Genomic DNA, 20,691 nt, shown 5'->3' on the forward strand with positions numbered 1-20,691 from the left:
CTTTTGGGGTAATTCGGTAATTTTTTTTTTTTTTTTTTGGCTGGTGCTGCATAAGCCTCAGGCTTCCTTGCACCATATAGCTAATAATAATAATAATACATAACTTTATTATTATCACCATTTATTTTTATTTTATTACTTATTTTTATGTCGAATAACACCAAATGTAATTGCTTTCTTTATTTATTTTTTTATTTTTTATTTTTTTCAGGAAGCCGGGAAAGCGCGTATTACGTTCAATACTTTTCGTCGTCTCTGTTGTCTTAAAAAAAATAAGGAAATAAATTAACTCCCATATTTTAGAAACCGAATAAAACTAGGCTCGAATATTTTTAGTCGGACGAAAAACAAAAATGGTTGTAAGAGTAACTGTAGAATTCTGCTTTCGTTTCTTCTCTTCATACGTCTCCCATAAGTACACTGTGTAGCTTGTATTAGCTCTATTCTGTCTAGCCTTCTGGGTCATTTTATGGATCCCACGCGCATGCGTCAATTTGATATGTGTGTTTACTATGGAGTTAATGTCAGTTCGTCCATTTTGAAATTTAGTTTTAAGTTTTGTTGGACTTTATTTGTGGAGGTATTAGAGACAGACCACCGTGACGGCGTTCTTAGAACAAGAATAGATGGACGTCACGTCCATTATTACTCAAGCTAGCCGGGATGAGGAACAACTAGCAAGTTTTCCTCCCGAAAGAGGTAAGCTAACAATCAACATGGCGCTGTCGGACTGCTTGAAGACATTTAGAAATGAGAGCGGATACCGTGCACGTCACAATTGTACCAATGCTCTTTCAGTTTTATGAACATCGCACAATTTCATTTGCACTTTATTCAAAAATATACACAAAACGCATAAGTTTAGTGTACTTTATGCTGTGTATTCCGATATCAGAACCTGCATTTCTTGTGACGGTGCTATTTAGTGTTAAAATCTAATTTCTCTATTTGCCATTTCTCAAGACATGTTTCATACTTTTACGTGTTAAAAACACGCTTCTAATTACATTCGTTTAATATTATTTCTAAGTCAATACCGTGTTCTAAGTCAATTATTTCTAAGTCAATACCGGAATTATACCGTGTTCTTTAAAATGCAGAGGCGTATTGCATAATGTTGATTAAAAAGAAAAAAAATAGATAAAATGCCCTGCATACCATAAAAGAATTTACCTTGTTTTGCTAATGATTTGTGATGATATATATATATATATATATATTATTTTTTTATAAAAAGCTGTTTGATTTTAATGCTATTTGAATCGAGCCGCTATGAGGCAAGTTAGCTGACTATCTCCAGTACGATGTGAGATGGGGATAATACTACATCTTCAGGTGATGCCTATCTTATCATTATTTCTTCGTGTTTCTGGATATATTTCTGTAATTGGTAAAAAGCTAAAAATTGAAGTTTGAACTTCATAAATCCGGCACTTGAATCTGTCACAACGAGGGCAGGCGACCATATATTAGGACAGGGAGAAATAGCAGGTTGGATTTATGCATTTGATCCATTAATAATTTTCAAATGCCAGTTTCATGCAATTTTATTTTATATATTTCGTAGGCTGTATGCTATTGTTACTATGTATTTGTAACATGTGAAACCATTCATTTTGCAAGACATTCGTTACTTGTGCACGGCAACGTACTTAGTAGAATGTATTTAGTTTTTAAAGTGATTCCGTTGCAGAAATCATATTACACCGTTTATACTACATATGTGGTTATTAATGGTGTGATAGGAAATAAAAGAAATCGGAGAATCACAGAGCCCATACCGGAGGCGAGATTCAAACACACAAACTTCATTTCTTAAGTAGGTGTGCTAGCACAAGCTTGCATTTTGGCTTAATGCTCGCAATTATCAATCTTTAGAGATTAGGGATGCAAGGTACTGTATTATTTAATAAAAATATTAAAAGGAGATATCAGACAATATTTTTAGATTATTTAGCTAGAAAAAAGCATACTTATTTTTTTATGCAATTGAAAGCTCTCCCCTAATTTACATTTGTAAAATTAAAATCATCACTATCTCATATGAATACATTAAATTATGCTATTGGCCTGCCTGAGCATGCCAGTAGCATAATTCTATGTTCATGCTGATTCCATGAATACAGAATGCATACATAATATGAATTACCCCAGAATATTTAGGCTACTGCAAAACTTAAAAAAAACAAAAACCGAAATTTTCAAAAATTTGACACTTCTGAATGTTTGAGTTTCTGTACTTCTGTAGTTGAAGAAAATCTTAATTTGCTCATATAATCATATATTTCTTATTGTATTTATTTATTTTTTTTCCTCTCACTTTGCTTACCGGGCCAGAGCAGTGGTTCTAAACCTTTTACTAGTGGCAAGCACGTTAATAGGCAAGTTTCTTGTCATTAAATACCAGCCAGTGTAATTAGAAATGTGCTTTAAATTCATGCTTACTGAGGGGTATAATATTGTTCCTTGGAGGTTACAGAGATCTCTTTATAATCTCAAGAGAGCAGTGTGATTAGCACCATTGTGAGAATGCCTGACCCATAGGATAATGCTTACGAGGCATAAAGCTTTGTAAAACATTTTGTCTTTTTAATTTAGATCACCTATTAAATGAAGTTACTTTACTAAATAAAAATTATTAGATCCATGTATGTTGAATTATAACTTCCAGTTGACCATATCTGACATCTTGATTGCTTTGTATTATTTGGAAAGATAAAAACTACTAAAAAAACAGGTGACCAAAAAATAAAAGATTTTTTAGGGTACTAAATTAATTCAACCCAAGTTAGTTTTATTTTCTATATTTATAGCATCTTATGATGGAAAAAAAAAAAAAATGCATACTTAAATTTTGCAATTAATTTCAAACAATTAAACTTATATTCTTGATATATACCAAAGTATTTTCTCTAATTGCTCCACAATGGTGGGACTGTTAGTAATCCTGGGTATAACCTCCATGCACAAGCACTGTGGATGACCACCCAGGTGTGAACCAAAGTAAGCAGGGGTCGAGGTGTGGCACCCACACCACATGGAGGAATGCCGCCCCTCTTGCTACCAGGCAGTACTACGTGGTAAATGACTCATCAGCCGGTGCAGTACCACCACTTTGCTTATTGGAGGCTTGAAGTGGTGAAACCCATGTTTAGTCTCCAGAGCTAAGTTCCGGCCAACCCTTCCCCTTCTCTTCCATCATGCAGTATGATTGATGGCTTTTGAGGTTACGATGAACATCGTGGCGAGATCCAATCTTCCTTACATTTCGAGGGTACAGCTCTAAAACGGTGTTCGCAGGCCGGCCGCTAGTTAGTACACCGGACCGAACCTATTGGTAACTCTCTAGGAGGCTTCCGGATCATCTAGTGTATAATCTTACTAGCTCTACTCTGCCAGATAGTGACTGGAGGGAGTCCGAGTAGTGTGTATGCGGGGAGGCATTGTAGAGGCCACATTATGTTAAGGATCTGGGTATATTCTTACCATGTGTACGCCATATCCAAAAATTTCATTACTTCATACAGCATGTCCCACCCACTTCTTCTTACACCATGAATTGTCAAACTAATAGGGTAAGCTTATCTGCGAAAAGATCTAAACCACCCAAACACTTCCTAATACATTTCACAAATATACGTGGTCTCAATTCTAATCTCAGCGATGTCCATTTCCACTTGCAGTCTGCCAAACCCCATTTACTTTTTCTGACAGAATCTCAGTTATCTGCTGATTCAACCACTGCTCATCTCAGTTACCCAAATTATTCGCTGAAAGGTGGTACTTGTGCATATGTCTGTTCCGATATTCCCTGTCAGAGACTTGGTAATTTGGAATTTCCTCTTTTCAATCTTCTCTGGCTTAAAATCTCTCTACCTCGTTGCATCAAATTCATCTGTTGTCTCTACCATTCTCCCAGTTCCACTAATCACTTGGAGCTCTTTGACTTCCTCTCTTTGCAACTTGATTTTCTGCAGTTCAACTTTCCTAACAGTGAGGTAATTTTCCTTGGTTGTTTTAATGTTCACAACTGCAGCTGACTTCCGTTTTCTAGTCACACCGACGCAGCTGGTTGAGATGCTGAGGCTTTTGCAATTACTAATGACCTTGCACAGATTGTTCATTTACCTACAAGAATACCGGACAATCTTAACCATACAGCCAACACGCTTGATCTTTATCTCACAAACAACCCTTCTAAGTACACGGTCGAAGTGTTAGGTCCTTTAGGCACCTCAGATCACAACTTGGTGATTGTCTCTTCTCCAATGGAGCCTTTATCTCATGGCTATTCCTAACCTCATATTGTTTGGCATTACAAGCCTGCGAAATGGGATGACCTGCGAGTTTTCTTTTCTTCATTTTCTTGGTCATATTAATGTTTCAAAACTTCTGATGTCAACTTTTCTCAGATCGTGTCAGTGAAATTATTCTTGCAGGAATGGAATCCTTTATCCCACACTCCACTTTAAAATCTCATCCTTTATCTAAACCTTGGTTTTCCAATAAATGTGCTAAGGCTGTTCAAGAGAAGAACATTGCATATCGTAATTGGCTTGTTTCTCATTCTTCAGTTTCATTTTCTGCCTACACTAAAGCTTACAACAATTGTAAAGCAGTTATTAATCAGTCCAAACTAGAGTTTGAACAGGCTAAGAGTAGAAAACTTGCTTCTTGCCCTAATGGTAGCCGAGCATTCTGGTCTCTTGCCAAGCTATTGGCCACAACTTTTCCCATCTCTGCTCCCACCTCTGTCCAAACCAGATGGTTCTGTTGTCACTTTGGCAAAGGATAAAGCTGATCTGCTGCCATCCCATTTTTCTTCCAACTCATATATTAATAATCTTGGTAAAACACCTCCCACCATTCCCAATATGCTCCATTCAATGCCTCCTGTGGTCTTCCGTCAAAAGAATGTCAGAAGGATTTTGATGAATCTTGATGCTAAGAAAGCTCCAGGTCTCGATGGTATTTCTCCACTTGTTCTCAAAACCTGTGCTTCTGAACTTACTCCTGTTCTTTGCCGCCTTTTTTCACTTTGTTATTCCAAAGATGTTTTTCCTTCTGCTTGGAAATTTGCTCATATCTAGCCAGTTCCTAAAAAGGGTGACAAATCCATCCCATCCAGTTATTGTCCCATTGCAATTACTTCTACTCTTTCTAAAGTAATGGAGAAATCAATTAACTGCCAATAAACTACCTAGAAACCTTCCGTCTGATCAATGATCGCCAGTATGGATTCCGTCAGTGTCGATCCACTGGTGATATTCTGGCTTACGTTACCCATTTATGGACTAATTCAATGGAAACATTCGGTGAAACACAGGTAGTTGCTCTTGACATCTCCAAGGCTTTCGATCGTGTTTGGCATAAAGGTCTTCTAAACAAGCTTCCATCTTATGGTTTGCCAACTGTTTTTTGTAATTGGTTATTCAGTTTTCTCTCTGATTGCTCACTGAGGGTGATGGTAGATGGCTCTCTGTATTCTAACTTCTCCCCTATTGCAGTGTCCCCCAAGGCTTAGTTCTTTCCACCACTCTTTTCTTATTGTATATTAATGACCTTCTTCCTTTGACTGGAAATCCTATCCATAGTTTTGCCGATGATAGCATATTGCATTCTACTTTCCATTTTGAGAAACCTTGCCCTGCCCAGTCAGCTTCAGTTTTTTGAAAATCTGCTACCAATTCCTTAAATGATGCAATTCCTTAAATCCTTAAAAAGTGAGGCAATGACAACTTAGTTGATTTCAGTCCTTCTAAAACCCAGTCTTATCTTATATCTCGCAAAAAGGATTCTTCTGCTCCTGTGCTTATCTTTGTTGACACTCTGATTTCTAGGCAAGATGATATATCTCTTTTGGGGATTACCCTGACTTCTAATCTCTCTTGGCACAAGCACATTACAAATATTGCTTCCTCTGCAATATAAAAAACTTTGTTTTCTCTTTCGTTCTCTGTGATACTTTTCTTCGAAACAGCTGTTCACTCTGTGCAAATTGCAAATCTGCCCTACCATGGAATATTGTTCCCACATCTGGGGTGGTGCCTCCAAAACCTCTCTCAGACTTCTTGATTCTGTTCAGAAGAGGGCAGTTAGGTTAATTAATTATTCATCTCTAACAGAGTCTCGCCATTCGCTGTCTCATAGACGTACTGTTTCTTCCACATGCCTCTTCTACAGATATTTCCATGGGCACTGTTCTTCTGAATTGGCTTCTATAATTCTCTCTTTCAAACCAGTCCGAACATGTACCGCTAACATCCATTTACTGTCCAGCTTCAAACTCACAGAACCAACATTTCATCTTCCTTGTTTATTCGTTCAACTGCTGTTTTCTGGAACAACCTTCCTTCATACATATTTCCTGAAAATTTCAATCTACAGAAGTTCAAGTCAAATGTCAACAAATATCTTCTTTCGTCTTCTCAACCTTCAACCCAACCACAGTACTAAGTACTATAGGTTCTAATACCTCTCATATTTGAAGTTTACATAAAAAAAAAAAAAAAAAAACAGGGACTGAGAAAACAAAAGAAACTTGTTTTCTAAGTTTATTACATGAAAGGTCATCCATATTGTTGTTAAGATGAGTTTTTTTTTTTTTTTAAATTAGTTTGAAACTTTTTACTGCCGGTTAACTTGGGAAGAAAACAATACATTATTTTCTATTTATTTATTTTTTTTTCTTATTTTTATTTATTTTATTACTTTTATTTATTTTTTGGCCAGTGCAGCAACTGATAGTTTCCTTGCCCTATGGGGCTAATAGTAACTTAATTTGATTAATTAAATTAGACTCATCATGGTTACTCATCTGTTAAACTAGATGCTAATCACTTAACTTGATTAATCCTCATATGCTCTGCCACGTGGCAGTTCCACAACAGCCAGAATCCAATGTCCTTAGTCATTGCATTCAGCTGACAATACTCATCAGCCTCTATTAAATCATCCACAATTTTAATTCATCTTCCTCTCTTAGTATCTTACTGATCACTTTCCCTTAACTTACAACCCCCAACCAATTTGCTTCCCCCCACTATACGTGTCCAATTCAGTTCTTCCTTATTCCATATAGGCTTTATCATATGTCTATTTGTCCATTTGATTCTGTCAAGCCTCCTCCACACCCACATCTCAAAAACTACAATTCTAATAACCTCCTATCTTTTAGTGGCCATGTCTCAGTCTCAAAAAGCTCCACATACAAAACATTTTACTGATGTCTTCCTTAACTTATTCTGTTCCTTCTACAAATATATTCTTTCTCTTTTCAAGTGCTGTCTTATCTGTTTGCAGGTTTAGTTCTAATTTCCTGACTACTACTCCTATCACTTGTTAGTAGACTGCTAAGATATCTTTATTTATCAACTTGTAATATCAATCCTCTTATCATCCATTTTAATAATTATCTCTTCTTTTCACTCTTTCCTACCATCCTAACTTTTTTCTTATCAAAATTTATCATTCCACATTCTTAACAACTTTCCTTAACTCTTCTCAACAGAATTTATAATCCCCCTTTCTCTATTGGATATCAGTGCTGTATTGACTCTTGTCTGTACAAGTATTAGAAACATCTTGTCTCATGCCTCTTCCACATTACCCACATTTGTTCTCAACATCAATCTTTGACACAACAACTTTATCAATCTTTTGTCTCTCCAGTCCAATCCCATATCCTTCAGTATCTCCATTAACTTTTCCATTTTACCTTGCCAAATGCTTCTTTTTATGTTTTTTTTTCTAAATCCACAAAACAATTGTAAACATTCTTATTCAACACTGTATTTCTTTCCATCAAAATCCTTGTAATTCCTATCACATTCCTTCCCAATCGTATCCACTTTAATGCAGCTGAAACTTGTTTCATTTATTGTTGGATCCAATTTATCCTCATTTACCTCATATTCATCCTCAATCCAAACCTTGTTCTCTTCTATCTTTTCCATGTATATTCTTTATATATTCAGTATAGTATCCTTATACTTTAATAATTACCCACTTCCAACCTGAGTAGAATTATCTTGGATCATTCTTAACCCTCTAGGCTACAAAAAAAACTATTGCAGCTGATATGTACTTCACCAATTAGTTTTTTAAGAAAAAAAGTAAAATTAATTGAAAATAGGAAATTTTAAAATTTTATTATTAATTCTAACATTATATTGTATAATAAAAAAAAAAATAAAACCACACAAAAAAAAAATCCAACAACTGTATATGGCCAAAAACCAGTACCAAAAAAAAAAAAGGTAACAAGTTCTTAATGTATGGTGCCATAAAGAATTTTTTTGCAGCTAAACTTTTCTGATTAAAAAAATTAATGACGGAGATAAAAAGTTAATATCATATTGGAGGAATATTGAAATTCATACTTATATGATTCTAATAGATATTTAAATTCCTAAGTTTAATTGTATTTGTTCTATCAAACACACCAAGGTGCCAGCTAGACAGTTTAATTCATTTACTTCATCCTTTCAAACATTGCTAATCAGATTGGTCAGTCAAGATTATCCTGCCTTACTTTTTAAACAACTATGTCGGTTATTTATTTACCATGGCACAGAAGTCAAGCTGACACATCTGTAATTATTCACTTTGCTCTTTGATGATCTAACACCCCCATAAATAGGAGAGGGCAATGAGACATCAGTGAATCTTCTTTTGAAAGTTAGGCATGGATTAATTAAATCACAACAGTGTGTCCAAATAAATGCCAAGGATGACTGAAGTACTACATGCAGGTGAGTATATATTATATATACACCATCATTTGCACATTAGGAAAGAGACTGGAAAGGACTATAAATCGGTCAACTACTGAGTACCTGGCACTCAGGATGAAGGGTCCATAATCACGAATGGTCGTTAGTGTAGTATCTCAAATAGAGAGCTTTATGGTAACTGTAAAAAGTTTCTAGTACCCTGGCTTGGCCTAAAACTGAGGAACTAACGAAAACGTTGTCTATTTGAGTCTTTCCAGTTGTGGGAGAAGCAACGAAGTTCTTCCTGGAGAAGCGACTGGCAGATGAGGGCTCTGCAAGACTCCGCGCAGGTGCCTCCCCACCACTGCCGCCTCAACACTGGCTCTCCGAGTACCTCCTTGCCGAGACAACTCCAGTTTTGAAAATTATTAAAAAATACTTGTCGCAAAATTTATAAATGACCATTATAGAATTATTAACTAACTATTTAGCAACCTTTTTTGTGTTAAAATTAAAAAACCAATTTTTTATTGCACTCGACAGCATGCTTCTTTGTACTAAGTAACTCTTAGTAACTCTCACCAAAAGGAGAGTTACTTAGTACAAAGAAGCATGCTGTTGAGTGCAATAAAAAATTGGTTTTTTAATTTTAACACAAAAAAGTAAATGATAGATTTCAATCGGAATGGTTTTTCCCTTGATAAGCATCAAATAATGCATAGCTAATGTGATGTTTAAATTTTTAGCTCCATTAGCAATGGAAATGGAGGAGGGGGGCATGAAAATTACTCACATTTTCCTGTCTGGCGCCACCATTTTTAATTTTAAAAATATTTTAAACCTACTCATTGAGCTCTTTCCAGAGGTGTATGATAAACTATAGGTTGTCGACAACATTTTTGCTCCCCCATTTTACCCCTATTTCTCAGACAAATTTTTGTCAACGATCAATATGGCGTTATGTTGGCCCACATGATGGTACAAACTGATGCAAAATTTTGAAGTCGGTAGGTTGAGTGGTTCCAGAGATACAATGCTGTGACAGATGGACAGACAGACAACCGAGTGACATTATAAGGATCCTTTGTTAGACTACGGATCCTAAAAATGGTGTTTAAATGAACTGTCAAAGGAACAGGACCTAATTTTATCATCCCACCCCAGTTCAGTTTTCTCTTTTTCACTCCTTTTCAACTTTTTTTTTTTTTTATCACTTAATTTTATGTCCTTAAAAATGTTATGTTTGTTGGTCATCTGCATTTTTTTTAGCTTAATGTTATGGTTCATAATGAAGTATACTTCATTTTATTGTAGAGTGTATTCAAAGAAGTTTCCTCCTGGCTAAAGGCACTGTTTTAGTCTTCTTTTCAAGATTGAGAACCATCATGTGAATGGTGGCTGCTCCAATATGTTGAATATATTGCTTTCCTACAGCTATTGCAGAGTATTTGGTATGGAATTATGATAAACTTTCTCCTTGACAAACACCCTGAAAGGTCTACTTGTGTCAGATCAAGTGAGTAAGCTGGGTACGGGTTATTTTCTCTTGAAAAGAGGCCATTCCCAAAATTTTTATATTAATACTACGTTAGCCTTGCTCCTTGGCCTTGGGATGTTGCATCTATACAGAAAGGTTGAAACCATTCTTGAAACTATTCACATTCAAAACCTGGGTTTCTGGAACAACATTATAATTTCAGTTTCCATTAATGAGTTTGGTTGTGGTTCTCACCCACATAATTGATAAATACAGTATTGATTGTACTGTATTATTGTCAAAACAATTAGTTGTGACCTCCTTAAAAGTAGTTTGCTGGTGTATAAACAGAACTTGATTTTTAAATATAATTGCAGTGATGTTTGTGATCCATGTCACATTGTGCTACAAAGGCCATTCAAAAGTTAATTTGGTCACTGGAATCTTGAGCAGTTTTTTTTTTTTTTTATGTATTCCAACAGCTGCACATGACATCAGAAAACTAAATACTTTGAAGAAAGTTCTTATTTTTTTACTGTCTTGCTAGGTTAGGGTCTATAAGCAGCGTACCATTACCTGTTTCTATAACTTATGAGCTATTTTGAGCAGTGAAAAATGCACTTAGCATATGCACATATGTTGAAGCAATTCTCTTTATATTCTTCTTTTTTGATTGCTGACCTTTCTTAGAGACTCCTGCAGAATTTTGTCCAGAATCTCTCATCCTCCCCCACACACACTCATCACAATTGACCTGCACACTTAGCACTCTTTCAGTTTGACAAAACTTAAGTCATCAGCATCTGTCGCTGTACTGTACTTATTTTATGGAAGCTGTTTTTGCCAGCTTTCATGCCTGCCACCAGCACATCTCTCTTTGTGTGAGTGAAAAAATGTTTTAAAATAAACCCCTGTTCAGAGATATTCATTGCCCAGAACTTTATGCTCATATATTTAAAATATAGCAGTACAAATAATTTTTGTGACAGTATAGTGATTTTACCACTTGTCACTCATTTAGAGTGGGTTCCGAATCCTGTAGATTGAAGAAATGTGAAAGGCCCTCCGCCTCAGTTGGAGAATATGGTTAGCTGATCAGAGGAGAGCTGGATTTTTCAGACTGTGGGACATGTTGATTTGTCTATAAACATGTACTTGTTACGGACATAATATACAGCAAAACTGTACGAACAGAATACAGTTAGCATTAGTAGAGGCATATGATGCAAGAAAGCAAGCTCATATAGCATCAGCCAAAAAAAAAAAAAAAAAACTCTTCCCATTTCACCCATCCATTTGCTCCAAATGTTTGTCTAGTTCTGCCTTGAATTTATTTAAGCTATCCACTTCTACGACAGATGGAAGTTTGTTCCAGAAATCAACCACCCGCTGGCTAAAGGCAAATTTCCGCACATCTATTCTACAACTGTCTTTCCTCAATTTGAATTTGTCCCCCTCAGGCAATTAATCAGGGCAAGAGGAAGAATCCCATCAGCATTGAACTTGCTCAAACCATTCAAGGCCTTATACACCTCAATCAGATCATGTTGCAGGTGCCTAGTCTCTAGTTAGTATGCAGCATAATATGAATATTAGTTTGCTCAATATAGCTGGAACAGCTTATGCTCCAAAATTTTGTGAAGACCACTAGTATATATAATGAAGTAGCAGACAAAACTAGTCTTGCCCAGATCAAGAGCATGCCCACTGAAATAAAAATTTCCACCTTTTGGGCTAATTTATTTTGGGTCGTATGACAATTCATTTCTTCTGCATCTAATATGTGCCACTTGATTTTCTTTAATTTTGGAACATAAATAAATGCCAGTAAGTGAATGTTTCCTGATTTGGTGAAGTGAGTTGAATGAATAAGAGGAGGATAAGGCCTTATGTAATTGGTTCTTCTGAACCTATTGCATATATTTTTTTTAATTTTTCAGCCTGCAATCAGCCATTGTGAGCTAGTATTAGCAATGGCCACATGGTGCAAGGAAGCCTATGGCTTATGCTGCACCAGCCAAAAAAAATAAATAAAAAAAAATATAAATAAATAAATAAAATAATAATAAGAATAAAATAAATTAAGAGAAAAGGAAATAGACAAGATATGCATTTCTCTCCTCCCATAGTAATTATCCAGCTGACTTTTTGAGTTTCCCAAAACTGTCAGTTTGTGCGATGAGAAACCCAGAAAGTAAAGAAGTGTTAAGTATAATAGAAGAAACTGAAGAATAAGAGTTACTGAGGAATTTTCTAAGAAAATTTCAAGAGATGAGGACTGGGATAAATTTTATATATTGTAATTAATAAAAGACAGTTTCAAATTCATCAAAAAAGCTGAAATTTTAATGATATTAAAAAAGTCTTGAATTTAACAGATTCCACACAAAGAGCTCTTCATATTTTGCAGTGAAAGTGATAGAGTTAAAATTCAGTAAATTTCTGCCGGTGAAAGCTTGTAAAAATTTTTAATTAAAATGAAATAATAGTATTTTATGTTAAATTCTGTTTTCTTCAGATTAGCAGTGATTGCATGGTATCCGACCAGTGCCCAACTTTCATTTTTCCTTCTTGAAAAGTTATTTTATTATTTTTTTTTATAATTCTGCTTAGAGTATACCAATGCATGACCTTTCACTAAATGGATTTAAATACTTAACTAAGAGTATTTTTTTAATAAAAGATTTGAAAATTTTAAAAAAGAAATAAATAAAAACAAGCTTATTTTTAATGAGTGTTTTTTCATTATTTTTAATGAGCTATTGGGGGAAAAAGCATCCCCCAATAGCTCATTAATAAATATCATGAAACTATTAGTCACTTCATTTGTTAAGTTTTTATAAACCTATTAAGCATGTAAAAATTCAAACTAATGCATGTGCACATATTAATGTTCTGTCTAAAATATAATAATAATAATACAGAGACCATTTTATAGAATTATTAAATGTAAAACAAAGGAACTAATTTCTGTAGTAGTGGTGGTGGCAAGTTTTCAGCAAGAAATGTACTTGTTTACATTACACCGAACAGAAAATAGCAGCACAGAACCGATGGAAGAATAGTATGGCACCTGTTAATCAATAAATTGTTCACTTCAAAACTGCTCAAGTAAAACTGTTTACACTAGTGTTCAAAGAAAGTGCATTACCCCTTAAAATTGTAATTGTTGTCCGAATAACTTAAGTTTATGGCAATATTTCTTACAGATTGCATCGGATAAGATTGACATGCGTAGGCGATGATGTAATATTGCATCAGCCATTACTTTCAGCTTATATAAGCATGCTCTGCAAGAGTTGCAGTCATTCCTTGCTTGTGTCAGGATGGCGAATTACGTGCAGTTGGCGCCATGAAGAAAGAGTGCTATTGTTGCTTTACGTGAGGAAGGATGTTCTTCCCGTCATATTGCTTATAGAATGCCTTGTAATCAGTCATCCTGCAATTTACGATGACTATTTCCAACAGTGGGGAAAGAACACTTTGTCTCCCTTCAATATTGCACAGTTACATGAAACTCACTCTGCTTCTAATTCACAGGCCTGTAAGATCTATACAGACGGATAAAAAACTGAGACACAAGTAGGCGCTGCGGCAATCTTCCCATCATTCTCCACTTCTGTTTCATTACATGTAGAGTGCAGTTATCTTCACTGCTGAGCTTTATGCTATTAACCTGGCTCTAGATCACATTTCTCAACTTCTAATTTTGTCCGCCTTAATATACACTGACTCGCTCAGTGCTGTCTCTGCCATAAATAGTAATACCAACTCCTCTCACCTAAATCCATTCTAAATTACTTGTGTGTAATGAGTTAAACCAAACTGTGATATTCTGGTATAGCAGAAAGTGAAAAAGCAGATCTTGCAGCCAAACAACCAGATACTTCTATTTTACAGAATTGTCAAAGTTCCATATACCGATTTCAAACCCATCATCTGTAAAGCATGTTACAATAGCTGGTCACTAATCTGGAGCGCTTATCCAGGAAACAAACTATACCAAATAAAACCAGAACCAAAGCTGTGGCTCTCCAGCTTTCGGAAAAGCAGACGAGAAGAAACAATTTTAAGAAGGCTTAGGATTGGGCATACTTATCACACACCTGTGTCTATTAACTAATGACAGCTCTCCCCAATGTACATCATGCCAAGTACAACTGACCATTCGCCATTTGCTAGTGGACTGTCCCCACTTTCAAAACATCCGCTTAGACACCTATAAATCAATTGTTAATATGCAGTCATCAATAAATTTATTTCAGATTCTGGGAGATGATCCTAATAAAAAAGAACTGTTTACTTTCCTAAATCGGATAGGAATATATCATAAAATATAGTTATTATTTCATATTCACCATTAGAAAGACACAATATGGCCCTAGCAGCCTATGTGTCGTTAAACTCAACAACAACAATTGTAATCAGTTGACAGTGAGTAGATTTCTTTCCAAACTCAAGAATACTGGTTCTGCTGATAGCAAAAAAGGAACCTGATGCAAACGAGTCTCTACGGCAAAACAGGACCGCCTTTTGAAGTGCTTATGTTTTAAAAACTGTAAAGCTTATTCGTCTGAGCTGAAAAGAGAATAGAAAGAACATACAGGAGTGGTAGCAAGTGCAGTAACAATCAGAAGATGCCTCTTCAAAAATGGACTTGTAGCTCATCATCCTAAGAAGAAGCCCCTCCTTGCACAAAAAATGAAAAAGGCCCGATTAATTTGGTGTAAGGAGCATGTCAAATGGATCCCTGAGCAGTGGAAGTCCAGTTATTTTCTCGGATGAGAAGAAATTCGGCCTTCATGGCTCTGATGAGAGACAAACGATTTGCCGTAGATGTGAAGAATACCATCCAGACTGTATGGTGTCTGCGGTAAAATTTCCTACCAGCAAAATGATATGGGGGTGCATTTTGTATCGTGGAGTAGGTCACCTACAGTTTATAAAAGGTTCCGTAAATGCCAATGGATACCTGGCTATGTTGGAAGGCAAATTGCTGCCAACCATTAGAGACCATCTCGACTGGCCAAGTAAGTGCATCTTTCAGGATGACTCTGCTCCTTGTCATTGGGCGAAAAGTGTTAAGTAGGCACTTCTGTAGTTACTTTAGCTTCATTTCTACATTAGAGGTTTGAGAGTAATGTGTTTACATTTGTTACAATTAAAAAAATGGTTGGAAGAACGGTCCATTACAACTCTTAGCTGGCCAGGAAACAGTCTGACCAGACCTGAATCCTATAGACAACTGTTGGCATCATGTGGAATCTGCAGTTGCCAGAAAGAAAACAAAGACCCTTTGTGAACTTGAGGAAGCCATAATTCGTGTTTGGAACCACGAACTGTCAGTTGATTATCTTCAGAAATTGATCTTGTCAATGCCTCGATGGTTTGCTGCTGTCATCAGAGCCAGAGGCGGTTCAACTAAATATTAGTTTGCACCTGGTAAACTTATCATTTTGTTTTCCATTTAAAACGATAAACTGAAGCAAATTGAAGGCTTCTGATAACATTTCAGCCATAATTGTTGTGTTTACCAAAACTGTTGTATAAAGGTTGCAAATGCTCATTTTGGAATATTTTGAAAGCACCTGTCAAATATTACTTAGCTTTGCCTTAACTATTAATAAATATCTTTTGTTTATACGTATTTCTATTTGTGATGCTAGTCATTAATGTAACATACATCGCGAAAAAGGTTAGAAATGTGAAATTCCTAAGTGATGCCTTTTTTTGATTCCTAGGTGATGTATATTTATGTAGATATAGAAAGTTTCAGCCATTAACTTGAACTAATGATCGTATGATATAAAAAAAGCCCTTCTTACGAAGAAAGGCTTAAGTTTTGCGAATTACAGTGTCTGGAGACTAGGCACCAGCGAGGTGATCTGATAGAGGTGTACAAAGCCTTGAATGGTTTGAGCATGCTCAATGCTGATGGGATTCTTCCTCTTGCTCAGAATAATCACCTGAGAGGGCATAAATTCAAATTGAGGAAAGACAGATGTAGGATAGATGTGCGGAAATTTGCCTTTAGCCAGCAGGTGGTTGGTAGGTGGAACAGACTTCCATCCCTTGTCGTGGAAGTTGATAGCCTAAATAAGTTTAAGGCTCAGCTGGACAGGTATTTCAAACGAACAGAGGGGTGAAGTGGAAGTGGTTATTTTTTATTTATTTATTTTACTTTATTTTTTTTTTTTTTTGGCTGATGCTACACAAGCTTGCTTTCTTGCATCAAATGCCTCTACTAATGCTAATGCTAATAATTAACAGGAATCAACATTTTGGAATTGCACCCAAGAGATCTCGCACAAACGGTTTAGTCAGAAAAATGATTACTAGCTTTAATTAAATCCATGCTTGAAGTAGCATCATTAAAGTAGACAAAATTGCTCAATTTATTCTTGCAACAATTTTGACTGCAAATATTTTTTTTGTACTGATGAAAATATGAAGGGCATTCAATAAGTTATCTATCTTGACTATAAATATACTTGATATATATATAAAAAAAAAAAACTGGTTTTATCATACGATCATAAATGTCTTATCAATCAGAACATTGGTCCATCATAAAATTTTTGACAAAAGAAGGGAATGAACTGAAAATTATTTATGAACACATGAAAGTTTTATATTAAAGTGCTGCCTCTTCTGAATTTTGTCTAAAGTTTAAATGACGTTGAGAATCCAGAGATAACCCTTGCTCAGGATGACCACAACAAACTTCCATCTGTCATTGTGGAGGTTGATAGGTTGAATAAATTTAAGGAGGAACTGGACAAGCATTTGGAGGGAATGGTGTGGTTTTTTTTTTTTTTTTTTTTGGCTGATGCTGCATAAGCTCATACACTTGCTTTCTTGCATCACATGCTGCTACTACTACTACCATTGAAAATTCTAAAAATGTGCCAAAAAATTGAAGATCTGGTTATACAGTATAAACATGAAGTGTCTATTATTGCCAGAGAATGTAATATTTCTGAGGGATTGGTACCAACCATCCATGATCACTTGGCCATATCAAAGGTCAATTCTTTCTGGGGGCCAAGAATGCTCACATTTCTTTAAGAAACAGTGCAGGGCTCAAATTTGTGAGGAAAATTTAAATGTACATGACAACACTGTTGTGACCACCGCCAATTTTTTTTTTTTTTTTTTTTTGGATCTGGAAAGATAGATTACATGGTTGGTTGACAAAAAAACAGTTGCTGGGGGTGCCTATACTGCCATTCCCAAAAATTTCAGAGCCCATAAAGGAATAGAGAAGAGGGAAATTGAAACAGGGTGTGTTGCTTCTTCGTGAGAGCTCTTGTACACAATTTTCACAAAGCAGTTTCTTTTCTGAGAGATTGTGGATTCTAGGAGTAAAACTCACCTTACAATCCAGACTTAGCCCCTCATGATTATTTCCTCTTCAGAAATCTGAAGAAAAACTTGCATGGGCATTGATTAAGTGATAATGATCTCAAGGAAGGCTGTAAATGGCTCTTTCAGGAACCAGAACAAAGACTTTTAACAGATATTTCCTCTTTTCCTTCAATGGGGAATATGTATTGAACTCAAGGGATATATATATATACAGGCACTCCTCTACTTACGTACAACTCGCAGATACAACGCACAAAGCTGTTGCTGTGTTTGGTTATAACAATCAATTTTGAAAGCCTTCGTCGTATTTTTCTAAAGCAGATTTCTGGAGGTCACTACCCTAAAACAATTTTCAGTTTCCGGTTTATTGGGCTTTTCTGTTAGGGCAATGTATTAAAAACAGGTAGTAAATTCGATCTTATTGCATTTACGATGATACCGATAGCTGGAATTCTATGGAATTTTACGTTATTATGGATCACTATGTGACTGACCTGATGTTTGCCGATGATAGTGCTATCTTTGCTGGTAACGACTCTGAAGCCACGGACATCCTCTACGACATTGCCTGCATTGCCCGGCCATATGGTTTGAAGATCAATGCTGATAAGACAAAGGCCCTGACAACAGATGGGTTGCAAGCCACCATCTATCTCGAAGGCGTCCAGATCGAGCAAGTGCAGGACTTTAAATACCTTGGGTCGCTGGTCCAGGAGAAGAAAGTTGCATCCACCATGGAAATCCACAGCAGAATTGGACAGGTGGCCACTGCGTTCGCCTCGCTCAAATGGTGTCTGTGGAAGAGGACCAACATTTCCTCAAAGACTAAAATCCGACTCTTCCGGACTTTGATCCTGCCCATTCTCCTTTACGGATCAGAAACATGGATTTGTCTCAAGCTAGATTTAAACAAACTTGAGGTATTCCAAATGCGATGCCTGCGGCAGATTTTGGGCATCTCACTTCGTGACTGCATCACTAATGATGCCATCTGCACCAGATGCCAACAGCAACCAACCATTGCCGACCAAATCCAGAAGCGAAGGCTTAGATGGTTTGGCCACGTATGTAGAATGGGCATGAACAGAATACCATCCACACTCCTTTGGAGACAACGATCCACCCAATGGAGCATCCAACGGACCGCGCCTAGGAAAACGTGGGCCAAGCAAGTGGAAAATGACTTGAAGAGCCGACGTCTCGACCTTAACCAGGCCAGGACTGATGCCATGGATCGTAAAGTATGGAAGAACATCACAGAGCAAGTCTGAAACCCTGCGGCACCTACAGCAGCATACTGGTTGCGTGGCCAACCGCCTCCTCCAGCTGCCAGCTAAGGACCAAAGAAGAAGAAAGAAGAAGACGTTATTATGGTGAAATGCGTTTCCCCTTCATTGAAATGTTCAATCATATAAAAAAACAAATAAATTTTCAGAATCTTCTCTTCATTCCTATTTTTTGAGCTTCGTTAAGTTGTTACTCTGTATCTCATTTGCGTGTATCGTGTTAATTGAAATTTGTGTGTTCCGTGTTCTTGATTGCTTATTTTCTTACTGTTTTAAATTTTATGACCAAAAAATAAATAAATGTCAGTGAATAGAAATATCAATTAGTTACACTATTAACTAAGCTATGTACGTACTGTAATTTATTTTTATTTTGCTAACCTGTGGGAAATATTCTTTCGATTTTCACGTATCATTTAATTATGTTAATTGGTAAGGCAATAAAGTGTAAATCTGTGCTGTATATCTTTACTTTTACAGCCTGTGGATAATATTCCTCCTATTTTGCTTATTAGAATCACCATTAAATAGAATTAAAATTCATTTCGTGAATGTGATCGCAATGACCTGCGCTTACTACATATCATATAGTGAACAGTATTTTATTTTGGAGAGTTCATCGTAAAGTTGTAGATTAAATTAAATTACGTATCGTATTTAGATTAAATTAGTTTTGAATAAATACCGTACCCTACATTATTATTCACTGTATCTTTTTTCAGCCCCATTTAACTCGGTTACAAATCGTAAAATGCTGTACATGATGAAGTTTGTTGGGGGTTATAATCTCGGTGCATTGTACTGTACTGTACATGTATTTTGTATCTACAAGACCGAGGTCGGACTTACGTACAAAACGGACTTAACTTACATGAAAAAATAAACCTGATTAAGTACTTAAGTTGAGGAGTGCCTGTATGTATATTGAGAATGAAAAAAAAAAAAAATTAGGAATATGTTGTTTCTTTATTACCAAGGTAGTTAATTCATTTAGTGACCCTTGCAAAAAAATGGTGATACTACATGCTTTGGCCAGAAAACTATGCACCTTTAATCAGATTCTCTCAGATAGGCCAGACAAGCTGTATTTGCTACCTGCGAGTCTAAAACGCTGATGGAACTGATATTCGGGTTACATACAAGTCAAGTGGACCCAGTTTCGGCAAAGTCCAAACGGTCTGTGAGAGCCAAATCCTCTGCTTGCACCTTCATGATGGTGGGACTGTTAGTAATCCTAGGTATAACCTCCATGCACAAGCACTGTGGATGACCACCCATGTGTGAACCAAAGTAAGCAGGGGTCGAGGTGTGGCACCCACACCACATGGAGGAATGCCGCCCCTCTTGCTACCAGGCAGTACTAGGTGGTAAATGACTCATCAGCCGGTGCAGTACCACCACTTTGCTTATTGGACGCCTGAAGTGGTGAAACCCATGTTTAGTCTCCAGAGCTAAGTTCCGGCCAATCCTTCCCCTTCACTTCCATCATGCAGTATGATTGATGGCTTTTGAGGTTACGATGAACATCGTGGCGAGATCCAATCTTCCTTACATTTCGAGGGTACAGCTCTAAAACGGTGTTCGCAGGCCGGCCACTAGTTAGTACACCGGACCGAACCTATTGGTAACTCTCTAGGAGGCTTCCGGATCATCTAGTGTATAATCTTACTACCTCTACTCTGCCAGATAGTGACTGGAGGGAGTCCAAGTAGTGTGTATGCGGGGAGGCATTGTCGAGGCCACATTATGTTAAGGATCTGGGTATATTCTTAATACATTTCACAAATATACGTGGCCTCAATTCTAATCTCAGCGATGTCTATTTCCACTTGCAGTCTGTCAAACC

The 20,691-nt window shown here is 36.5% G+C and overlaps 1 protein-coding gene across 1 annotated transcript in view; it reads left to right on the plus strand.

The window, feature by feature from the left end:
- Positions 1–417: 417 nt before the first annotated feature.
- LOC150075846 (carboxy-terminal domain RNA polymerase II polypeptide A small phosphatase 1-like) overlaps positions 418–20,691 on the plus strand; it is an 82,652-nt gene continuing 62,378 nt past the window's right edge. The window contains exon 1 of the mRNA XM_090388163.1: positions 418–699. Within this exon, the coding sequence (XP_090244289.1) occupies positions 627–699 (73 nt within the window). The 5' untranslated portion in view covers positions 418–626. The remainder of the gene's footprint in view (positions 700–20,691) is intronic.

The sequence above is a fragment of the Mastigoproctus giganteus genome, chromosome 13 (genome assembly GCF_048544385.1).
Source record: "Mastigoproctus giganteus isolate SK-2022 chromosome 13, ASM4854438v1, whole genome shotgun sequence".
NCBI classification, from domain to species: domain Eukaryota; kingdom Metazoa; phylum Arthropoda; class Arachnida; order Uropygi; family Thelyphonidae; genus Mastigoproctus; species Mastigoproctus giganteus.